Below are 20,742 nucleotides of genomic sequence, written 5' to 3' on the forward strand. Positions count from 1 at the left end.
AATGTGTATTTTTTCAGTTGAAGGATTCTCCAAATCCAAATAAAAGTCACAAATGATTTCAGTCTTCTCCCCACCTACATTTTTCTGTAGACATACTATTTTCTGAAAAATGATTTGCCCAGTTCTACTCTTGACTTGCCTGTGAGTGATGAAATCTCTGTAAAGTTGCAGTTCACCTGGTGGCTGGCCTAGCTTCCAATGGTTAGCCCTGTCAGCCTGAAGTCAAGTAGAGTTGCACGTTATAGACCAACAAAAGAGTTCCCATTAATTTCAGTGGGAGCAAAATTAGGAACAATGTGTTGATCCAATAGATGGCAGCATAAAGCAATGGTTCTCACTTTGTTAGACTCAAAGCACCTTTTGGCAGACTCAAGTCACTACTCAGAAAATGTCAACTTGTACTTTTTACTCCATTTTTTTTAAACTACAGACAAAGAGCAATTCTTTTGTTGCAAAGAACTCAGAAAGACCACAACAGGTCAGAATATTTATAACACTATAGATTCCTATGACAAATTTCTAGGTTTATGTTGTGAATAATGTTTGTGCACATAACAGTGATAACATTGTGTAGTACCCTCCAGCACCCTTCAAAGGATGTCATGGCACCCTGGTTGTATATCACTGGCATAGAGACTGGGTATCTATAGTTTAGTTTCATTTTGTGTGGTAAGTTTACCTTAGACAAGTCAGTTAAGTTCTCTCTCCATTGGCTTCCCTATCTTTCTAGAAAAAAAATAGATAATATTTAATCAATTCAGGAGTGTCTGGGGGCTAAAACTGTTTCTGTAAATAAAGATAGAAGGAGCGCTTTCATGAGCACAATGTAGGACAGTGCATCAAAAAGAATAACTCCCATTCTCGAGATTTTGAGTGGTACACAAGCCAAGTAGATGTGGGTGGGAATTTACTACATTGTATGATAAAGAGTCCCCAAACATATGCTTATTTTAATGTGTTTAAATAGTTAATAGTTTAAATATTAAAAAGAGCTAATATATTACATATGCCCATTTTCTGATTCACTGCACATAAACATTTAAACCTGAATCCAATTATTTGGTTGTATTATAAATGTTATACTAGTTTTTAGTAATTTAATGCAAGAATTTGCATTTTCTAGTATTTTCTGTAAAACAAGTTGAAAGGAATAATATAATATCCACATTCAATAGATATACAACATTCTGGAGAATCACACAAATACATTAAGCATCATCTGAGACAATATATGCAAAAATATATTAATACTTTGTCCTTAAATCTGTTTGTTTTTTTTAACACTGAAAAGTCTTCACAATATAGACACGATAAAATCACTTTGGTTTGAAGACAGATCATGCTTAAATTGGATTTCTACAGCACAGACAAACATACATTAGTTCACACAAAGTAGCTGATAAAGGTTTTGATTCTGTTATGCTCTGCAGGTTCAGAACTGAGAGTGTTCTTTGTTAAAAAGCAAAATAAATTAGGATGACTACTTCTCATTTCTGACAATTTAAAGGAAAAACTGGAGTTTTTGCAATCATTCAAATTAATGTTATGACCAAATGTTTAATATATGGTAATGACAGATACACACCATAAGAAGAAAGCTGTAATAAGGAACATTTTCATTTTGAGCCATTTTTTGAGCTTATTATGGTATTAAGCTTTTCCTGTCTTGCAAGAAGCGAGTGTCTTACTACCTGCTCAGCAATATGGAAAGCATGATCCCCAAACTGCAGAGCCGATCTTTTTTTCCACTGAGCTTATTTTTTGGGAGTACCTCATTCATAAGTATCACCTGGATCTCATTTATTTTACTTCAAATTATGAGAGCTCTTAAATATTATCAAAAATGTCTCTGTGTGGCAAACTGCACTCAAACGGCAGTCGTTATCTGAGTTAGTCCTAAATCATTTGATTCTTCTCTTCCTTGAGGACAATAAGATGACATCTCCACGACTAGTCATACCGGTTTGTTTGTCCCATCTGCATCCCTTGTATAAGCAGGGTCTTGGATTGTGTTTCTGACTCTGCTGGTGCTCTGCCTGTCCATCCTCATCTTAAAAGGAAAGCAGAAGTCCTTGAAACATCGCTTGAAATTTTCATCCAAAAAAGCATACAGGATTGGATTTAGGCTGCTATTGGTGTAACCCAAGGCAATACAGAAATAATAGCTGGAAATTGCTGCAGTGCTATGGGATACATCCCCTAGTGCCTCAACCAGCACAAAAATGTGAATGGGAGTCCAACAGATAATGAAAACTGCCACAACCACAAGAACCAATCTGGTAATACGACGTAGGTTTCGGTCTTTTTCTCGAGACCCTGAGAGGAGTCGGACACTTTTCAAGCGCAGGATCATCAGGGTATAGCAAACAATTATAATAAGAACTGGAATAACAAATGCAAAGACGAAGACGCATATTTTCATGAAGATGTCCCACCACACATAATCCGTGTCTGGAAACTGCAAAGAACATTCAGTACTACCCGTATCTAAAAGTAAAATAGGCAAAAAGAGAAAGAAATTTGTTTTATTATTACATATTCTAAGCCATGCCTCTATCACAAAAGAAGCTAGGAAAAGTGATTACCATGTAACAATCCTAATAAATGGTGTTTCACCAAATCATTTCAGTAACTATTTCCATTTACTATTGCAACTGGTTTAATGTCATCAACTTATGAAATTAGTCAGTCTTTCATATATATGTAGAAAAAGCAGAGACACACAAAAATAAAACCTATAGAGATTGAACAGGTTTTTTGGATTTGGATTTAAGGTATTTAAGACCAGATCAGGTTTCATGTTCAATAGAGCTGAACTCTTGTAGCTGTAATTATGTTATACAAAAGTATAGATTTCTGCCATCCTAAAGGATGGAAATCCAATGAGGTTGCTTGGTCTGATCATGTACATATCATCATGAGACAGTCTTGAAGTGAAACACTGTGGGGGCATGTTTTCCTATAAAGTTTCTTAAGTGCAAATAGTTCGGGCACAGCACTGAGAAAAAAAATGTTTTTTTAGTAATAGATTCCTATTTAGTAAAGAGTAAGTAAAACAAACAGATATACACAGTGTCTAATTGAACTGCTCTTTTTTTTTTAGTGGATCACTTCATTGCATAGCAACTGCCAGGTTTGAGCCACAGACATCACTTTGCTTCTGTTCTTCCTGTAACATCATGACTGGAAGTTGCATATCATCATTTTATGTTCTAGTAATATATTGTCAAGCAAAAATGAATGTTTGTGGCCTTAGCTAATTCAACTGGATTTGAATTCAAGATTTCATTACAGGTCCTGCAATGAAGTGGCGCAAGCAGTATTTTTTATAGAATTCCTGGGGTAGATTTGATGGGCAGGTGGTGCTGGTTAAGGAAATTGCTGTTGAAACTTGTTTTGCCTTGAGTAGACAGCGTTTTTGCTACTGCTGTTCAACTGATTGACTGCAAAGTGTTCTGTCAGAATCCTAGCTTTACTGTAGGATGCAAAGATTTTGTGGGTGGTATCTTTTATTGAACCAACTGCATGGCTGGGATAGACCTAGACAAGCTTTTGAATGCAATGTATCCTTCTTTAGGTCTGTGCAAGTACTTCCTGAAGCTTTATGACTTCCCCTTAAATCAAGTTACTTCCTAATATAGAACCTTATGAAGAAAGGACCCTGGACATCAGAAAAACAGACTTTGACTCACTCAGGAAACTGGTAGGCAGGATCTCCCCTGGGAGGCCACTCTGAGGGGGAAAGGAGCTCAGGAGAGCTGTTTGTATTTTAAAGAAACCTTACGGAGGGCACAGAGCAAACCATCCCAATGTGCAGAAAGACTAGCAAGTTGACAGAAGACCAGTCTGGCATAGCAGGGAACTCTTCAGGGAGCTAAAACACAAAAAGAAAGCTTACAAGAAGTAGCAACTTGGTCAAACAACTAGGGAATATAAAAGTATTGCTCAGGCATCCAAGGATGAAATAAGGAAGGCCGAAGTGCTGCGGTATCTCCATTTTCAAAACACTGACCCTTGGCTTACATGTGGCTGAACAAGCAGTTTCTAAAATGCCTCAAATGCAAAAGGAAAGCATAAAGGCACTGGAAGGATGGGGAGGTCACCAAGGAAGCACACCAGGAAATAGCAAGAACCTGCAGGAAAAAAATTCAGGAATGCAAAGATAGAGAACAAACTGTACCCGGCAAAGGAAGTTAAGGACAACAAGAAGAGATTCTATGAATATGTTGGCCAGAAAAGAAGGACCAAGGAAGCTGTGGGTCCTCTAGTAACAAGCGGGGGGGGGGGCCTCCTAAAAGAAGATATAAAGAAGGCAGAGCTACTTTACTTCAGCCTGAACAAAAAATTTAGCTGCACATAGACACCTAATAAGGATTATCTGGATAAGGAATGGGGAAAGATGAGGGATGAGATAACAAGAGATGGACAGAGAGTTTTTTGTGGGTGTGAATAAATTCAAGTCAGCAGGGCTGGATGACCTTCATCTCAGGGTACTGAAAGAACTGGAAAAGATCTTCGAGCCCTTTTCAATGGTCTTTATGAAATCATGGGAGGTGAGCCAGGTAGCAGAAGACTGGAAAAGAGCCAATGTAGTGCCCCTCTTTAAAAAAAGGCAAAAAGGAGGACTGGGAGAATTACAGACCTGTTAGCCTCGCCTCAATACCTGGGAAGTTACTGGAGCATATCCTAAATAAGGTCATTAGCAAGCATCTGAAAGAAGAAAGGTTGATCACAAGCACCAAGCACAAACTTATGAAAAACAAATCATGTCAAACAAACTTGATCTTCTTTGACAAAGTAACTACTTGCGTGGATGAACTGAATGTATAGATATAGTGAATCTGGACTTCAACAAGGCTTTTGACAAGGTCCCACAGGACTTTCTTATAAACAAATTAGAGAAATGTGGGCTGGATAAAACTATTCCAAGGTGGATAGATAACTAGCTCAATAACTGTAAGCAAAGGGTAATTATTAATGTCTGTGTCAGAATAACAGGAGGTTTTGAGTGGAGACCCACAAGGGTCTGTCTTAGACCCAGTGCTGTTCAACATGTTTATTAGTTATTTGGATGCTGGCAGCGAAAGCTTCTTGAGCAAGTTTGCAGATGATACAAAACTGGGAAGGATTGTGAACATATTGGAGGATGCGAGCACAATTCAGAAGGGTCTCAACAGATTGGAAAGCTGAGTTAAAGCTAACAGGATGAAGTTCAGTGCAGACAAATGCAAAGTGCTCAGGAAGAATAATCCAAAACATAAATATAAATGGGGGACACCTGGCTGGATGGCAGCACCATGGAAAAGGATTTGGGAGTCTTGATAGATCACAGACTCAGTATGTGTGATGTAGCCACACAAAAGGCAAATACAGTTTTGGACTGCATGAATAGAAGCATTAGGTGCAAGACATAGGAGGTGATAATGCCTCTCTACTTGGCACTAGTTAGGCCTCATCTGTGTATTTCTGGGCTCCACATTTTAAAAAGGACATGGAAAATTAGAGAGGGTCCAGAGGTGGACAACAAAGATAATAAGAGGCTTGGAAAGCAAGTCATACTAGCAAAGGCTGAAGTAGCTAGGCACGTTCAGCTTGTGGGAAAGGCACTTAAGAGGGACATGATAGCAGTCTTCAAATACTAGAAGGGTTGCCATAAAGAAGAGAGAAAACACCTTTTTCTCTCTTGCTGCAGAGAGGAGGGCAAAATCCAATGACCTGAAGTTGCAGCAAAGTCAATTTAGATTGGATAACCAGAAAAACTTCTTTACCATTAGAATAGTGAGGCAGTGGAATAGACTATATAGGGAAGTTGTGGACTCTCCATCACTAGAAGTGTTCAAGAAGAGGTTGGACAGCCACTGGTTGGGGATGATCTAGGCACAGCTATGTCTGTGTTTTACTATGGGTATTTCCCATGTTTCTGGGCTTTGCTAGTTGCCCCGATTGCTCCCCCCACCCTTGCTTCTGCTACATATGTCAGGATGTTTTTAAACCTGGCTCAGGTGTTGGCTACAGCTAAGATGTGGGACTTCAGTTAGGGTGTGCTGTCCTGCTGGGAGCAAATCCAGAGATTCCTAGCTACAGGGTCTTGCCTCTCTGCTCAAGATCAGACCAATTGCCACATTTGGGGTCAGGAAAGACTGTGAGGTTTTAGGCCATCTTCTGTAGTATCTTCAGAATTGTTAATTACTACTGTCTACTCATAGATTTTGGTGGCCTTTTCCTAGCAGAGATAATGACTCAGTGTATGTTTCAGTCATTTAATTGACAAAGACATCTTACTTTTCATTATTTATATTTCTTTCTAAAGTGTTTAATAATACATGGAAAATATTGTAAGCACTGAAGTCCTAGAAATATGAGATATAAGAGCATTCATTATTAAATACTTGCTGAAAAATGTAACCAATATTTTTATACCCAGAATTATAGGATACACAAATTAGAGAAGTGAGAGTTAAGGAGGTTCCACTGTTCTCAATGGTCCAAGCCACATTTTTATATTATGTTAGAAACAAAAGAATTTAAGTTTAAGTGATCAGGATCATACTCACCTTCCCTGACTTTGGTTCCTCCAAGAACTATTGCAGATATACCCACTGATGAGGACAACAGCCAGATACATATATTGATTATCTTTGCTTTGAGAGGAGTACGAAAATCCAGAGCCTTCACAGGGTGACACACAGCAATGTATCGATCAACACTCATCATGGTCAATGTGAATATGCTGGTAAACATGTTGTAATAGTCAATTGAAATAACAATTTTACACAGCACATCCCCAAAAGGCCATGAGTTCATCAAGTACTCTGTACTTTGAAAAGGCATAGTAGTGGTAACTAAAGCATCTGCGAGAGCCAGATTGAAAATATAGATGTTTGTTGCTGTCTTCATCTTTGTATACCTAAAGCACAAAAAAAAAGGTTTATTATATCAATGAGTTCACAAATATGGTCAGAGTTTTAAGAGAATTTTTATGTAAACACATTTTGACAGTCTCTAGTTCACAGACAAAAGTGCAAGAATGGCCAAGACTCAAGGATTATATTAAATATAGCACCTCAATTGTATTGCTGATGCATTGCCAATGACTATTGGGATTATTGGCAGAACTGGACACAACTAATTTTAATCGGATGTCAGTTTAAATGTCAGTTTTAATTTTGTCATCTAAAATCTGGCTACAAATAAATTAAAACTATTTATTTCATTTGCAAGGACAGAAAAGTCTAGTGTGGCCTTTCCTTATAGCCAGATTGTTGTTTGTCGTTGGTGGGATGTAGTTGACATCCTTATCTCACCTTGCACTTTCATGAACCAATGTTAATCATCATTCTTCCTGGGCCAAACTCTCTACTTGTATAAATTATTCTCTCTCTACTGATTTGTACCAGCTAATGATCTGACCCATAGCCTATAGATACTTAATAAAAATAAACTTCTGCAATCCATCACAATTACCTGCAGCATAACGTGTATACACATACACACTTTAATGCACTTTTAATATACTTTAAAGCAAAATTGATACCTTTATTTGCTTTCTGTTATACCTTTTAAGAATTGTAGCCTACAAGAGCAGCAACACGATAGGTTCACACAAGGAAAAGTAATTTTTAAGGTTCAGAGGTGTGACATAGCAGCATTTTAAACATTTCTCATCATGCTCAGTGTAAATACATTGATTAAATTATTACACAGCAATAATGTTCATGTTGATAGTAGAGGGGAACTGAGAGTCAGGATATCTAAGACTGCTTTTGACTCTATTATTGGCTCACTTTCAACCATCCTTATCACCTTTCTATATCTGTTTCCTTATTAATAATATACTGACTCTTGTAAAGCACCTTTCTTCTAGGAAGCAGTTCATGTATAAATCTTGAAATACTTTAAGATTCACTCACTTTCTTCTGCTCAGATCTCTTGTACTCCTAGGGTACATGCACACCTTCATAGGACCTCAGCTATAGTCATGCGGCTTACTTTAAACCATGTGATAGTAGATCGGGTCTTGCTTATGCAACATTTGCCTGTGCCAGAAGCCATGCTGGGGACCTGATCTAAGTAAGACAGGGTGGGAGAGGGTTGGCAGGGAGATGGAAGGTCTGAGAGGAGTGTTGGGCAGGGGGCTAAAAATAGCCTGATCAAGGTGGTCGGGTAGGAAGAGCACAGCCCCAGAACCAGGATGAGTATTTGGGCTGTCTTAGCCCTGGGGCTTCACTCTGAACATGTACAGATGTTCATTAGATCGGGCTAACCTGTTCCCAATCTAACTTTGTTCACCTCCTCAGGTTAACTAAATTAGATCAGGCCCACCATTTTTGCTCCATCTAACCTCCCCACACATCTGTACAGATCTACACTTAGATTTATCTAAGTCAATCTAAGTATAATGTCTGCATGTACCCATACATTTCAAACATGTGTACAGTCATTTTCATGTGCAAACCTGACAGTGATGTGCCTAATTGCTTGTTTGGGCATATCATTAACTGATTTGTAGATAGAAATATAGAATCTGTGAGCACAGCTGATGCACAATATGTGAAAGTGGCTGCTCACTAAACTTAATTTGTAAGATGAAAAATAACTGTGCGGTCTAATAATGAGCAGTTTTGTGATGCCAACTGCATGCACATGCAGAATAAGAATAGTTTTATGTAATTAAAAATATATACAAAACACTAATTTCTGATTAATAGACAACTTAAGGGCTGAAACAGTTCTTTTGAATTATTCATAACAAAATATGTTGAGAAAATGAAACCAATTACTTGCTCAAAATACACACAAGGCCTGTGAGAAAAAGAAATTGTACATTTTTTCCTTAGATACCAATGAAATCAATCAAATCATATCTAATGGTTAAGCAGAAGCTGACTTTAAAAATTCTTCATATATGATAAGGAAGAAACATTGTAAACTCTGCATGTATATTGTAAGGAAATATTGTTAATATATTCATTTTCATTCATCCGTCCAGAACGAGCTTACGGATGCTCTCAGTTGTGACACATCACAGCTAAACCACTTCATTAAGCGATGTCTGTTTCTAGCTAGTGTTATTAACAAGTCAGTACACAGTCCAGAAAATTATCAGAACATATTACTAAATTATTACCTGTTTTTTTTCAAAATACTAATTTCAACCAGAAAAGACGAGGGTAGACAATAAGTTACAGCATGGCATTAATGATGCTAAAGTCAGGTAGTTCTTTTCAAATCATTTTTTTCATTGAAATATGACTTTAACAACAATAGTACTTTCAGGCTGAAATGTTCCCTGCAATATGAAATCAGTGTTTTAACAAGTTTGACAAACATAGTATGATAGAGTTCCACAATAGTGGTAATATATCTAAACTGCAAATGGAATGAAATAAGAGTAGGAATGAATTAAACGAAATATGAATAGCAAAACAATGTTATAGGAGGGACCTGACTCAGTGAAACCAAATCATATATAAAAACAAATGTCAAAAGCGCCTATCAATTATATGTACCTGATTCTGCTCTGCTTCCATGTGTGATTTTTTGCATGAATATCAAGCAGTAAAGATCAGGGGCTTAGAAGATAAAAACTCTATACCTCAAGCTTATATGCAGATCAAATTCAACATGAAAATAAATCAGAACATAGTAACAGGCTGAGGATATAGGGTAACTAGATATCAGTCCAATGTGATGGATCTGCTGTCTTTGAGGTCTTAAACATCAATAATAAAGTTTGTTAATATGGAACTAACACACAGCTAGCATAAGTCAATATCCTGCAATTGTCTTGTTCATATAATGTTAGGCAAGTGGTTCTCAACCTTTTTAGACTCATGGCAGCCCTTGTTAGACCCAAGGCACCCTTTGGAAAATGCTGGTGCTCGGCTTTCACTCCTGTTTTGACTTTAGAAAAATAGTAGAGCAATTATTCTGTTGCAAAGATCCCAGAAAGACCACAATGGACCAGAATGTTTTTGACACTCTGAATTCCAATTTGAAATTTCTGGGCCTATCCTGTGAACTGTGCATAGGTGTTTGCATGCTTCACAATGCTAGTAATTGCCAGATCCTTAAAAGGATTTCTTGGCACCCAAGGGTACCTGGTTGAAAAAAAAAAAAATCACTGTGTTAGACCTCATCATCACTTTCTGAATGACAGTCTAGCTTTTATAGAAGCAAGGGCACATTTCCATGTTAATAACAATAAATATAAAAATGTTATTGTAGGCCAAGATTTTCAGTGGAAGCCTAAAGCTAGAGTCTAAAGTCATCTTTAGATTCCTAGATGTCCAAGGTATCTTCTGGCACCTAAATGTTCCTAAGTGGGTAGCTCCCAGAAGCTCCTACTAAAATGAATGGAGGTTGCTATGTGCACAGACTTCCTAAAAAAAAAAAAAAAAAATGCATAAAAGGACAGACTTAAGAGCAAAAGCCAGTGGGTGGGTACACAAAAAGTTGCCATGCGGTAAGCAAAGGGATGAACTTGCTGTCTACATGCATGCTCTTAGCTCACAGTATATGTTACATAGCTTCCCCCCTCAGTGCAGCTGTCCAAAGCTCAGTGAAGTAAGTCATCTCACATCTACCTTAGGTAGAAATCCATACATGGGTAATCACCTCAGAGTAATGTATATTTCAACCTTACCTCATGGTAGTTTGCCCTTGAAGGTACCAAGGAACTCATTTCTTTATTATTGTATCGAGTTAAAATTCATACATAAAAAGTTATTATAAAGTTACTTGTGAACTGCAAGGAATCTATTTTTGTTTAAAAATGGAACAGTTCCCTTGGAGTGAACCCAGGCCCCTTGGATCAAAAAGCATGACTCTCTACTGTTTCTCCTTAAGGGCAAGCTCCCTTAGCTCAAATGCAACAAGAAACTTAAGCTTGTATATAGTTTTACCATTAGAGGATGATCAAGAGGGATACTGTTCCTTGGCTGGATAAATTTATCCCAACCCAAGATATAATTTAAGTCTCCTTTCAGGCCACTGCTTATAACTGCACTAAATAAGTCATCTGCAGGGACTAAACACGGGATTTCCAGATATAACCCTCTACAGCTTGAATAAGTTTGGGGGCAAGTTTAGACCTATAAACTTCTTCATAAGGTCTCACCATTAGAAGATAACAATGGTTAGCATAAATACACTGTTTTTCTCCTTTTTTTAATAAAGCTTTGAAAAATCATTAGTATAACTGAGGGGTACAGGATGGAAGAGGACAGGGTGACAGGGGCATGAGTCCCACAGTGTTCGTAAGGCAGGGCACCGGAGGGGAGACAGAGGAGCCTAAGCCACTAGCAACACAGAACAGAATGGAGTGGGGTCAGGTCTCCCCTCTTGAGCCTCACCTTCCCTCCCTGTGGAAGATACTGTTGCTGCAAGGAGAAGTGTGGATATACGAGTGTCACGGTGGAGTCCTATAGGAGGGCCGTGATCTCCTTACGGCCCCCTCACCGTGCCAAGTCGGTCCAAGGGCACCCTCAAATTCTCTCCTGCCACGTCTTTGATGGTTAGATAAAGTTGGGAGGCTGCCTTACGACTCCCTGGGCACGGTTAGCTGGGACCTCTGTCCCCGTGTGTTCCCGGACCCCCTGGGGGTCTCCCGGTATGATGGGTGCTCCCCAGGCACCCTAGCCTTATGGGCTACGTGTGGCTCCTACCAACCCCTAATACCACGCCCCAAGCCTCGCAGATGTACCGGACGTTGGTCCGTCAGAATACATGCCCGCTCTCCCGGGCCTCCTCTATGATCTAGCCCCCTCCGGGCTCTCTCCTCAGGCTCACCGCATTGCTATCCCCTCTCCTCAGGGACAACCGCAGCACCACGCCCTCGTCACTCTCTCCCAGGGTCTAAATTCCCTGGGCCTTCTCTAAAACAACCTGGCCCGCAACGGGACTTCCAGGAGAGCTTCTGGTCCCTTAGGCCCACCGCACGGCTACCCTCTCTGACCCAGGCTCACCGCACTGCTATCCCCTCTCCTCAGGGACAACCGCAGCACCTTGCCTTTCTCCTGGGGCATTGTACCACTAACCCCTTCCGTCGGGGTCCACCGCAGCACCCTACCCCCGTCTGAGGTCTACTGCCGTACTAACCTATGACCGGGCTCGCTACGCCCGTCCCGGGCTTCTCAATAAGGTGCTCCCCCTCTTTGGGGTTCACCATGCCCACCTTGGGCTTCTCAATAGTCCCCCCCTTTCTCTGGGACTCGTTGGGCCCACGCTGGGCTCCTCTAAAGTGCGCTCCCCCTTTCTGGGGCTCGCCACGCCCACGCTAGTGCTTCCTAGCAGTGCCCCCTTCTGGGGCTCGTCGTGCCCGCGCTGGGGCTTCTCCAAAATGCCCCACTCTGGGGCTGGGGTCTACGCACCCTGCAAGTTGCGCCCTTCTCAGGCACTGGGGCCCCCACCCCTCTGGGGGTCCCTATGAGGCCTCCTCCAACCCCTTATAGCCTCACCCTAGCCACCAGTGTAATATCAAAGCCAAACATAAACTCGAGCCTCCTGGCTATACCTCAAACCTAAGGCACTGGGCCATAACAACATAAGCCTCCTGGCTACAATTCAATATCACCGCTCCAGCCTCTGGAGCTCTCGCGAGCTATACTTGCTGTTAGGCTTCACCTCACATCCTAACTGCTGGAGCTCCTGCCCCTCTGGCTGCTAGCAGGGAACTGCCAGCCTGGCCTCAGCCCTGGGCTTTATAAGGGCCAGGCCCTGCCTCCTACAGGCCAGCTGACTCACATTAGTTGCCCCGGCAACCCGCAGCTGTGCTCATTAATGTCCTGCCAGGGCTCTCTCCCTGGCAGTTTCTCCTCTCTAGGAGCAGAGCACCGAGATGCCCTGCGACAACGAGTATCGCCAAATTGGGAAGCTTTGCACAGTCACTCACTATATAAAATTGCAGCACTCGTGGGCCCAGGGGAGAATGGCTGCTGGCAGCAGTGTCCTGTACCCACCCTGCTGTGCATGGCTAAAGCCTAGAGCTCCACGGTCTCCATTCCAGTGCCCCAGTGTGCAAATCCTCCAGTCTGAGTCTGCTGCCAAGTTACAAATTCTACTAGTTCAACCTTTGTGAAAGCGCTTTTATTTTGAGGGTTTTATTTTTATTTTTTTGTTCTTCATTTTGATTTGGGGATTTTTTTTCTATTAAACATAAAGCTTGTATTTTGTCTTGTATGTAGTAGCAACGATTATGGAGCCGCTGAAAGAACCCAGAAAAAACCCAAGCATATTGTGACTTCCCATATAGTAATTTGAGGGGACAAGAATGTCCATTTTTAATACTTAATCTACCCAAAAAGTCATTTAAGTGATTTAATGAAACAGACAAAAACACAAGTTTTTAAACAGTCCAACTGAAAGTCCCCCCCGGCAACAGCTCTATTTTTTGATTTTTCAAATCTTGTGATGACACCTAGTTCTCCAGTCTTCAGAGAGTGCTAACCTAAGACAGAAACAGACCTTGTAATGTAAAATACACAGGTGACTCATGGATCTGCTTCTGAGGATAGTGGGCTGTATTTTACAAAGCTGACAGGGGAAAAGGTTGTTCTCCAATGGGACAGACAACTGGAGAGCTTTAGCTTCACAAAAGCAAAAATAGCCTCATAAAAGTAGGAATTAGGTAAAGCAACCACAACTAAAAGGTTAGTGAGCAGGAGACCAATTATTTTGAGGAACTTGTAGACTCCATCTTGAAATCAGCCGTTCATATAAGAGCCCTTGGGTAACTAGCTATCTCATTCAGATCCAGCGGACATAGATTGATCCTGTTCACCATTTCTCTACTGTGTGCTGCTCCTCATCCCATGAAGCGTTCTCCTGTCGCAGTTCCTGTTTCAGCAGGGTGATTTGACTGCAGCATACTGTCACTGCCCTTTATTATATGCCATATGCAGCAATAATGATAAGAGCAGTTCTGGGAGAGAAAATATTCACTCCTGCATTGCTATTTCAGCAGAACAAGTTGTTTCTCAAGCCTCAAGTCTTTCTCAAGCAGGAGTGACTGTTCTTCACTTTGATGGAGGCATCTGTGTTGGTGGATCCTGTGTTGTCATCTGGTGAAGGGAAGAGGTCTCACTGCCCTCAGGGAACAGAAATAGCAGGTCCAGTAAAAAAAATTTCAGGATGTCATTTCTCTTGTTTTGCTTTGCAAGAACTGTCACTCTTACAGGGCAAAATGGTGATTACCTCCAACTGTCCTCTTGCCTGCAGTCAAATTATGATCTGATGACTGTTCCTATCTAGATATTTCTGTGAGAGAAATAGAGGAAAAAAATATATACACACAGAGGGCCCATTATCTGGATTCCTCTCATAAGGAATAATCTTCTACCTGTTCTCAAAGCAAAATATTTGTTCTCTGCCTTACAAGTACAGACAGAAAATATTAGCAGCCAATTCAGGGAACATTATCTCTCATAACTTTGTAATTTAAACTCTGGGCAAAATAGTAGTTGCATTTCAAAGAGGAACTCTACTTGTGCTTACTGGAATACGCTAGCAGTAGCAGGGGGAACGTACTACATATTACATAGTTAATGAGCACTACAATTGCACTATAAGGCATGTCCATGCTATAAAGGAGCTGGTTTATAAGGGTGGTTTCCGATCCCCCTCACTAGACTGCTAGTGCTCAGGATGGACTAGATTCCACTCCATCTATTCGGTGTATGAGTGGACATCTAAGTGTGCTTCTTTTCCATCCTGCTTGAGTCCTGCAAAAACAGTGCAAAAGATGGATTATTCTTCCTCCTTGCTGCTCTTTTGCACCTCAAAGTTAAATTGATAGTATATTATAAAAGCAGACATAATAATAGATTTTCAGAACTTGAACAAGGTAGAACAGAAACAAACTTAGGTGCCTACATTCACTTACACATCTAATAGGAAGAAAAGAATCTGGCCCCTGGTGTCTCTTTTTGAGAGCCCGCCTCTCTGCCCCAATATGTTGTTTATCTGTCCTCCTCGACTCACTGTTCCATACCACCACCTCCTTATAGCTTGCAGACTTTGCAAGCCTCTGTATTATTCACCAGATCCAAAACAATCATTCCTTTTGAGGTTTGTTGGGCTACATGTGGTAAAAAGATAAGCCTAACACTCTTGGATCACTTGGGTCTCTCTATTCTGACAAACATTGGATAAACCAGCCATCCCGGAATCACCTCCAGAAGCTAACATTCACATTCAGTGAGCAGCTAATATTCATATTCACTGAGCAGCAACCGAAGATTTAAAAAAAACAAACAACCCAGCCATTATGACTAAATCAGCCTAAGGAATCAACCAGGGTTTGGAAAGGCATGATTAGGTAAGGATATTTAAATTGGCTGGGAAAGACTCTAGCATCTAGCAAAACGATACTCTGCATAAGAATGAAGAGGACATTCTTATGCCAACTTCATTCAAAGTCACTTTTGGGGACCAATTGACCTCAACACACTAGGGAAGAATCAGTGCATTGAGACAGAACAGCACTGGTTGCTAGGAACCATTAGATGGGCAAGATTTGTTAGAGCTCATATTCTAGCTATCTCCCTTTTCCTCCCTATCACTCTTTCACGCCAGAGCAACACAAGCTGGCAAAGTGCTGGGCTGGGATCTGACCTTTGTTTTCAGAGTACAATGGTTCATTTCTCTCTCTAATCCCTGATTGTTACAGGTCTCACGTTAGCCTCATTCTACTGTTTGGGACTAAAACAGATTCCCAAACCTGTTCCATCTCCACTACCTCAACAGCATACCCTAAGATACTTCACGATAAATCATTTTCATAGCTGCCCTCCCATTGTCCAGCCCTGCTACACACACACTGCCTCATGATTTTGGGTGAAATGAGTTTGTCAGCCAGAAAGTCTATCTAACTAGACATAACAGTACACAGGCAAGATGGAGATCTTACAGGATTAGAGCCAAAAGGTCTAAGTATACGAAGGGAAAACATCTGGCCCTTACCTTTTTTATCTAGCATGCTGTTAGTTTGTGAAACTATCCACAATCCTGTTCATACTTGATGGATGTCTCCAGTATTCAGTGGTGTTTGTAGGAAAAATTTCTCCAGCAGAACTTGTGACTCTACCATCCCCTACTAATATTCCCATTTTGTTCCAGTGCACATTGATAGGGCATTCCCTCAAGGAACAGCTCCTTCAAACACCTCATAAAGTCCAACCATTTTTTGTTCACAAGTATTTGCCTTTAGGCAAATCCTATGTCAAACAGTCAAATTCAGTTGTTTAAGTGAAACTTAGTTTTTTCTATTAGTAGACAAGATGCTGGAGCAAAGGAAGGAAGGAAACAGGATGAGGAAAGCAAATCAGCTAATGACTGGTAGTTCATTGATCCTTCTAAACTTCTGCTTCCAAAGAAGCTGCAAGCACTGTCATCACCAAATCTTCCCAGGAGCTGCTCACGTTTCTTGCTAGTTGGCTGACATTTTATGTTTCCACCTTGTAACATTTTCCCTCTCCAAGTCATTATTACATCAGGACATATTCTTTTGAACTGCAGTGAAAATTATGATATTCTTCAGCTTTGCCTTATTAAAAATCATCTTTATTAAGATGAGGAGGCAACGATGGCTTCAGTGGGAATGGTTATTTTAAGGGTTTGGGTTGGGTTTTCTTTTGGTTTCTGATTGCTCCAAACCTGCAGGAGAACATAATGTTTGTCAGTGTGAGACCTAGAAAACAGCATCCAATGACACCATTCTGCCATTATCAATAAAATAATGTAGTAGAGGGCATGCACATAAAATGGATAAAGCTCTCACCAGTTGTCAACAGTGCTTGATTCTGGAGCAGAGGTTTGGAGTCTCTTCTGTAGTTCTTCCAAACAATTTGTAAGAAAATACTTCAGAGAAGACATCAAGCATTTCATATTAAGTTTATACTAAATAAGGAAGTTAAATTGTGGGCACAATCCTATACCTGCAACAAATACTATGCCAATAAAGGAAGAGAGAGTTAATTCTTCGGTCCATCCTTAGCTGCTAAAAACTTGAATATAAAATTCAGCGTGCCACCAAATTACCCCCACATCAATTTGTCAGATTCCCTTGGCTGAGCTTCAGACTAAGCTACCTGGACATCTGTGCACTTAACTAGATAATTGACAACTGAAGTAATGTCTGCATTGCTTCCCTGCTGAGCCCAGGATATAACCAAAAAATTATTCCCACCCACTTGCTCACACTCCACACACCCCCCACAGAATGGGTAGGCCTTCAGTAACAGTCCTTGGCTCAGCAGGACACAAGTATAGATATGACCTTAGACTACACTTCTGAGACTGTTTCCAGCATCCATTTTTTTGAGTGATTAAATGAGATATCTGGGGCATATTTCTCAGAGGCAGGGCCACCAAAAGCTTTTACAGTCTGCACACTTAATTATGTAAATCAGATTTTCAGAACAAAAAGGCACTTAGCATGCCTTTTGAAAACTCCTGACAAAAAAAATGTATGCAGATATATATAGGACATTTCTTATAGGAATTTTTAACTTAGATATTGAATGGCCAGATTCTGAAATCCATCAACTGACCATGCATACAGCACTGCTGAACTTCTGCATGCCTCTGGGATAGAAGACAGCAGGGTTAGGGATAGACATTACACATAAGGCAGTTTAAGTGATCAGAAACTGGTTTAAACCTGTAACAGAACAGATGTTCAGTGCACAAAAACTAGTTTGAAAATGGCTAAAAACCAGTTTGAGATAAACCTGGTGGAATGTAGTATCAGACTTAACTGATTTGGCTGAAACTGGTTTATGCAATGTCTGTCCCAGACCCCTTTCTGGTTTCAATTAAATCGGACTCCTCCAGCATCCCTCATGCTCTCTGGGCTGGGCAGGGCTTTCTGCTCCACAGCAGGGTTGGCTTTCCCCCCTGATCCCTGGCTGCAGCTTCAGCAGTGTCTGCAGGTGTATGTCTGGCTCCTGCTCTCCCCATCCCCTCCCCACTCTCTGCTAAGCAGGCATTCCCCCATCCCTCCGACAGCTCTCAGCACTAGCTAGCAAACCACATGCTGGCTACAGTCCTTGCTGTGGCAGATGGGACAAAGGCAGAATCAAAAGATAGCTGGTGATATCCCTCTGTTGTTTTCTTAATGGGCTGATAAACACTGAGTTGGGGTGATAAACATTTCCTGCTGGGCTGCTGGGGGAGAGGGGGGTTACCCCTTCCCCACTCTGCAACTGCCACACCCCACTCAGCACAGCTCTGTACAAGGGAAAGGAGGGCTGCTCTAGTGCCCCCCGGCTTCTAGCCTGAGCTACTGCAGGCATGTGCCTGCATTTCTGGGATGTCTTTCTAGTTACAAACTGATTTAACCTAGCCAGGTTAAATTAACCTGCAAAGATTGAATCGACTCAGGCTCAGGCTTTTTGAATGTCTGTCCCTAGCCCAGCTGTTTGGGACACAGCAGACTGCACAACAAATTGGGAGACGAGTATTCTTAAAATTCCATTGTAGGGTCTAACGTCCAGGCAGAGAAGACAGCCATTCGCTTTTACATGATGTCTCAACAATACAAACAATAAACTGCATGAAAATAACTTTATCTTCCTGGAGACAAAAGCTGAATGCGACTAGGACAAATGATTCTTAGGAGAGTAAATATCTCAGGCTTGAGTTAACTATTACAGAAACCTTCCCAGCAGGGCCACCAAAATCTATTGTATAGATTCAATGTTTTTCTTTTTCAACATCCATGTGCAGAAAAGGCTTTTGTCAAACACAGCCCTTCCCATCCTCACTTCACTGTATAGACACACCCTAAGATTTTCTTTTTCTTTGCATGACTTTCTTCTCCAAGCTAATTCAGTTAGTGCACGCCTATCTGTCAGCTGACAATTGATCCACATGCTCACATGTACATTTCTTTTTCCTTCATACTTCTCCGACACAATAAGTTGCAGAGCAAGTCTATATCACTTCCATGGTGCTTCTGTGAGTGCCACCAAGAAGCATGCCCCACCGACCCACTCCCATCACATGTCAAACCGAGAAATGAGATAGCAAAGCTACGCTGTGGGCATCATCTGCCCTCATTCTCAGGGTTTCTATGGTAGGGGATGCCTTCAGTGCCTGGAGCAGGTGGTCAGGACATGTTCCTTGGCAGCTCTCTCAAACACTGCAGTATCACTATATGTACATGCTTACCGTGATCTGGGCATGCCTGTCTATAATAGTGCATTTGCTTTGCTTTAAGCAGTAAAGCCATGAGGTGAACAACCATCAAGTGACTAACTAAAAATAATCCCTATTCCCCATGACAGACAGGGAAATAGAGATGAAATATCTTTCCTAGGAGTACAGCTGGTCAAACATTTTCTGACAGAATGTTTTTCTTTAGGAAAATGTAGTTGAAATCAAAATTATCTGAAGAAACCAATCCATTTTAATTGCATTTCATTTATTTAAAAAGTTATAAATCTGGTTTAAGCAAATGGACTACTAGAGAATTTAGCCTCATTTTCTGTGCATTAAAGGCATTACATTTCACCTAGAGCTGGCTGAATATTTGTTTTGGGAATGATTTCTCAGTGGAAGATGCCCCTTTTTTGCAAAACTGATATCTTCCATAGAGAAAATTGAAATATTGGCACCCTATCTGCTCCCCAGGAGAAATACCAAGATTGAGTTCTCTAATTCTCTGCCTCTCAATTTCCTTCTCTTCCCACCACCCCAGTGGTTGGAGTCAAGAGGCACGTCTACACATGCAAGCACATGCACTTGCAGCAGCTCAAACAGAAGCAGTGCAAATTTGAGCCAGGGTTTTTTGCCTCAGTGCACGTACTTGGACATGCACTTTGTTTTGGAGCAAATTGTGACACTTGGGGCAAAATAACCCTGCCTGGCTCCTCCCAGATCTGCAGCCAGGGGGAGCTAGAACCCAGGGCCAGCACCTGTGCTGTCCCCAGCAATATAAAAAGCTGCCCTGTCCTGGCCCCAACAGTATAAAAATCTGCCCTGGCCAGTAGCTCAGGCCTACTAGCTGTCAGGAGCTTCTGGGGCCCAGCCAATTGGTACCTGGGGACACTACCCCTTGTGCCAGCTGGACGGCTGACCCAGCCCAGAGAGTTCCCTGCACCCTCTACCCAATCCAGTGAGTCTGGCGGTGGGGTCTACTGCCTGACTGTAACCTGCTGTGAACCTGGCAGACCCAGATGGGGTCTGCACAGCCAGTAGAGGTATCAGCCCCTCTGGGCCAGCTGCCAATGGGCTGTGGTTGCAGGGCTGGCCTCTGTGTGGCACTACTAGCACATGTGCCCCCTGCCCAGCCATCTGGGCAGCTACTGCCCAGAAGATGTTCCAAGTGTAGTGGCCTGCTTTGAACTGTCAAAGCATGTCCTCCTGGCCCCAATTGGCCAGGAGGTCAGCCACAGCCAGCTGGGTCCAAGGTGCCAGCTCTGAGCAGGCAGGGTCCTGCCACTGGCCTCCCTAGCAGGAATTCTGGCGTTCCCTATTGGAAAACTGAAAAATCCCTGTTAAAAAAAAAAATCCCAAAGCCACTCTGTAAAATACCCCAAAATCCATGTTTCGCCACAAGTAAAACAAAAGACCACGAGAGAGAAAGAGAGACACCAACTGGACAATATTTTATTGATATATTGACAGTGTTAAAGCATATCTCTTATTATAATAATAAAGTGAACTCTGAACACGGGTTTCATGAATTCATGAATACATTAATATATATTTTGCTGCCATATACAAATGGCCCCTGCAGGA

At 41.4% G+C, this 20,742-nt stretch overlaps 1 protein-coding gene across 2 annotated transcripts in view; it reads right to left on the minus strand.

Moving 5' to 3' along the window:
* Positions 1–1,776: 1,776 nt before the first annotated feature.
* The window catches only part of OPRK1 (opioid receptor kappa 1), a 32,480-nt gene continuing 13,514 nt past the window's right edge, over positions 1,777–20,742 (minus strand). For both annotated transcript variants that reach the window (XM_006023859.2, XM_025204503.1), the window contains exons 3-4: positions 6,555–6,907; positions 1,777–2,487 (exon numbers count right to left, since the gene is read on the minus strand). In XM_006023859.2, coding sequence (XP_006023921.1) covers positions 1,955–2,487; positions 6,555–6,907 — 886 coding nt within the window. In that variant the 3' untranslated portion in view covers positions 1,777–1,954. The remainder of the gene's footprint in view (positions 2,488–6,554; positions 6,908–20,742) is intronic.

This window comes from Alligator sinensis, unplaced genomic scaffold (genome assembly GCF_000455745.1).
Source record: "Alligator sinensis unplaced genomic scaffold, ASM45574v1 scaffold612_2, whole genome shotgun sequence".
Lineage (NCBI taxonomy): Eukaryota > Metazoa > Chordata > Crocodylia > Alligatoridae > Alligator > Alligator sinensis.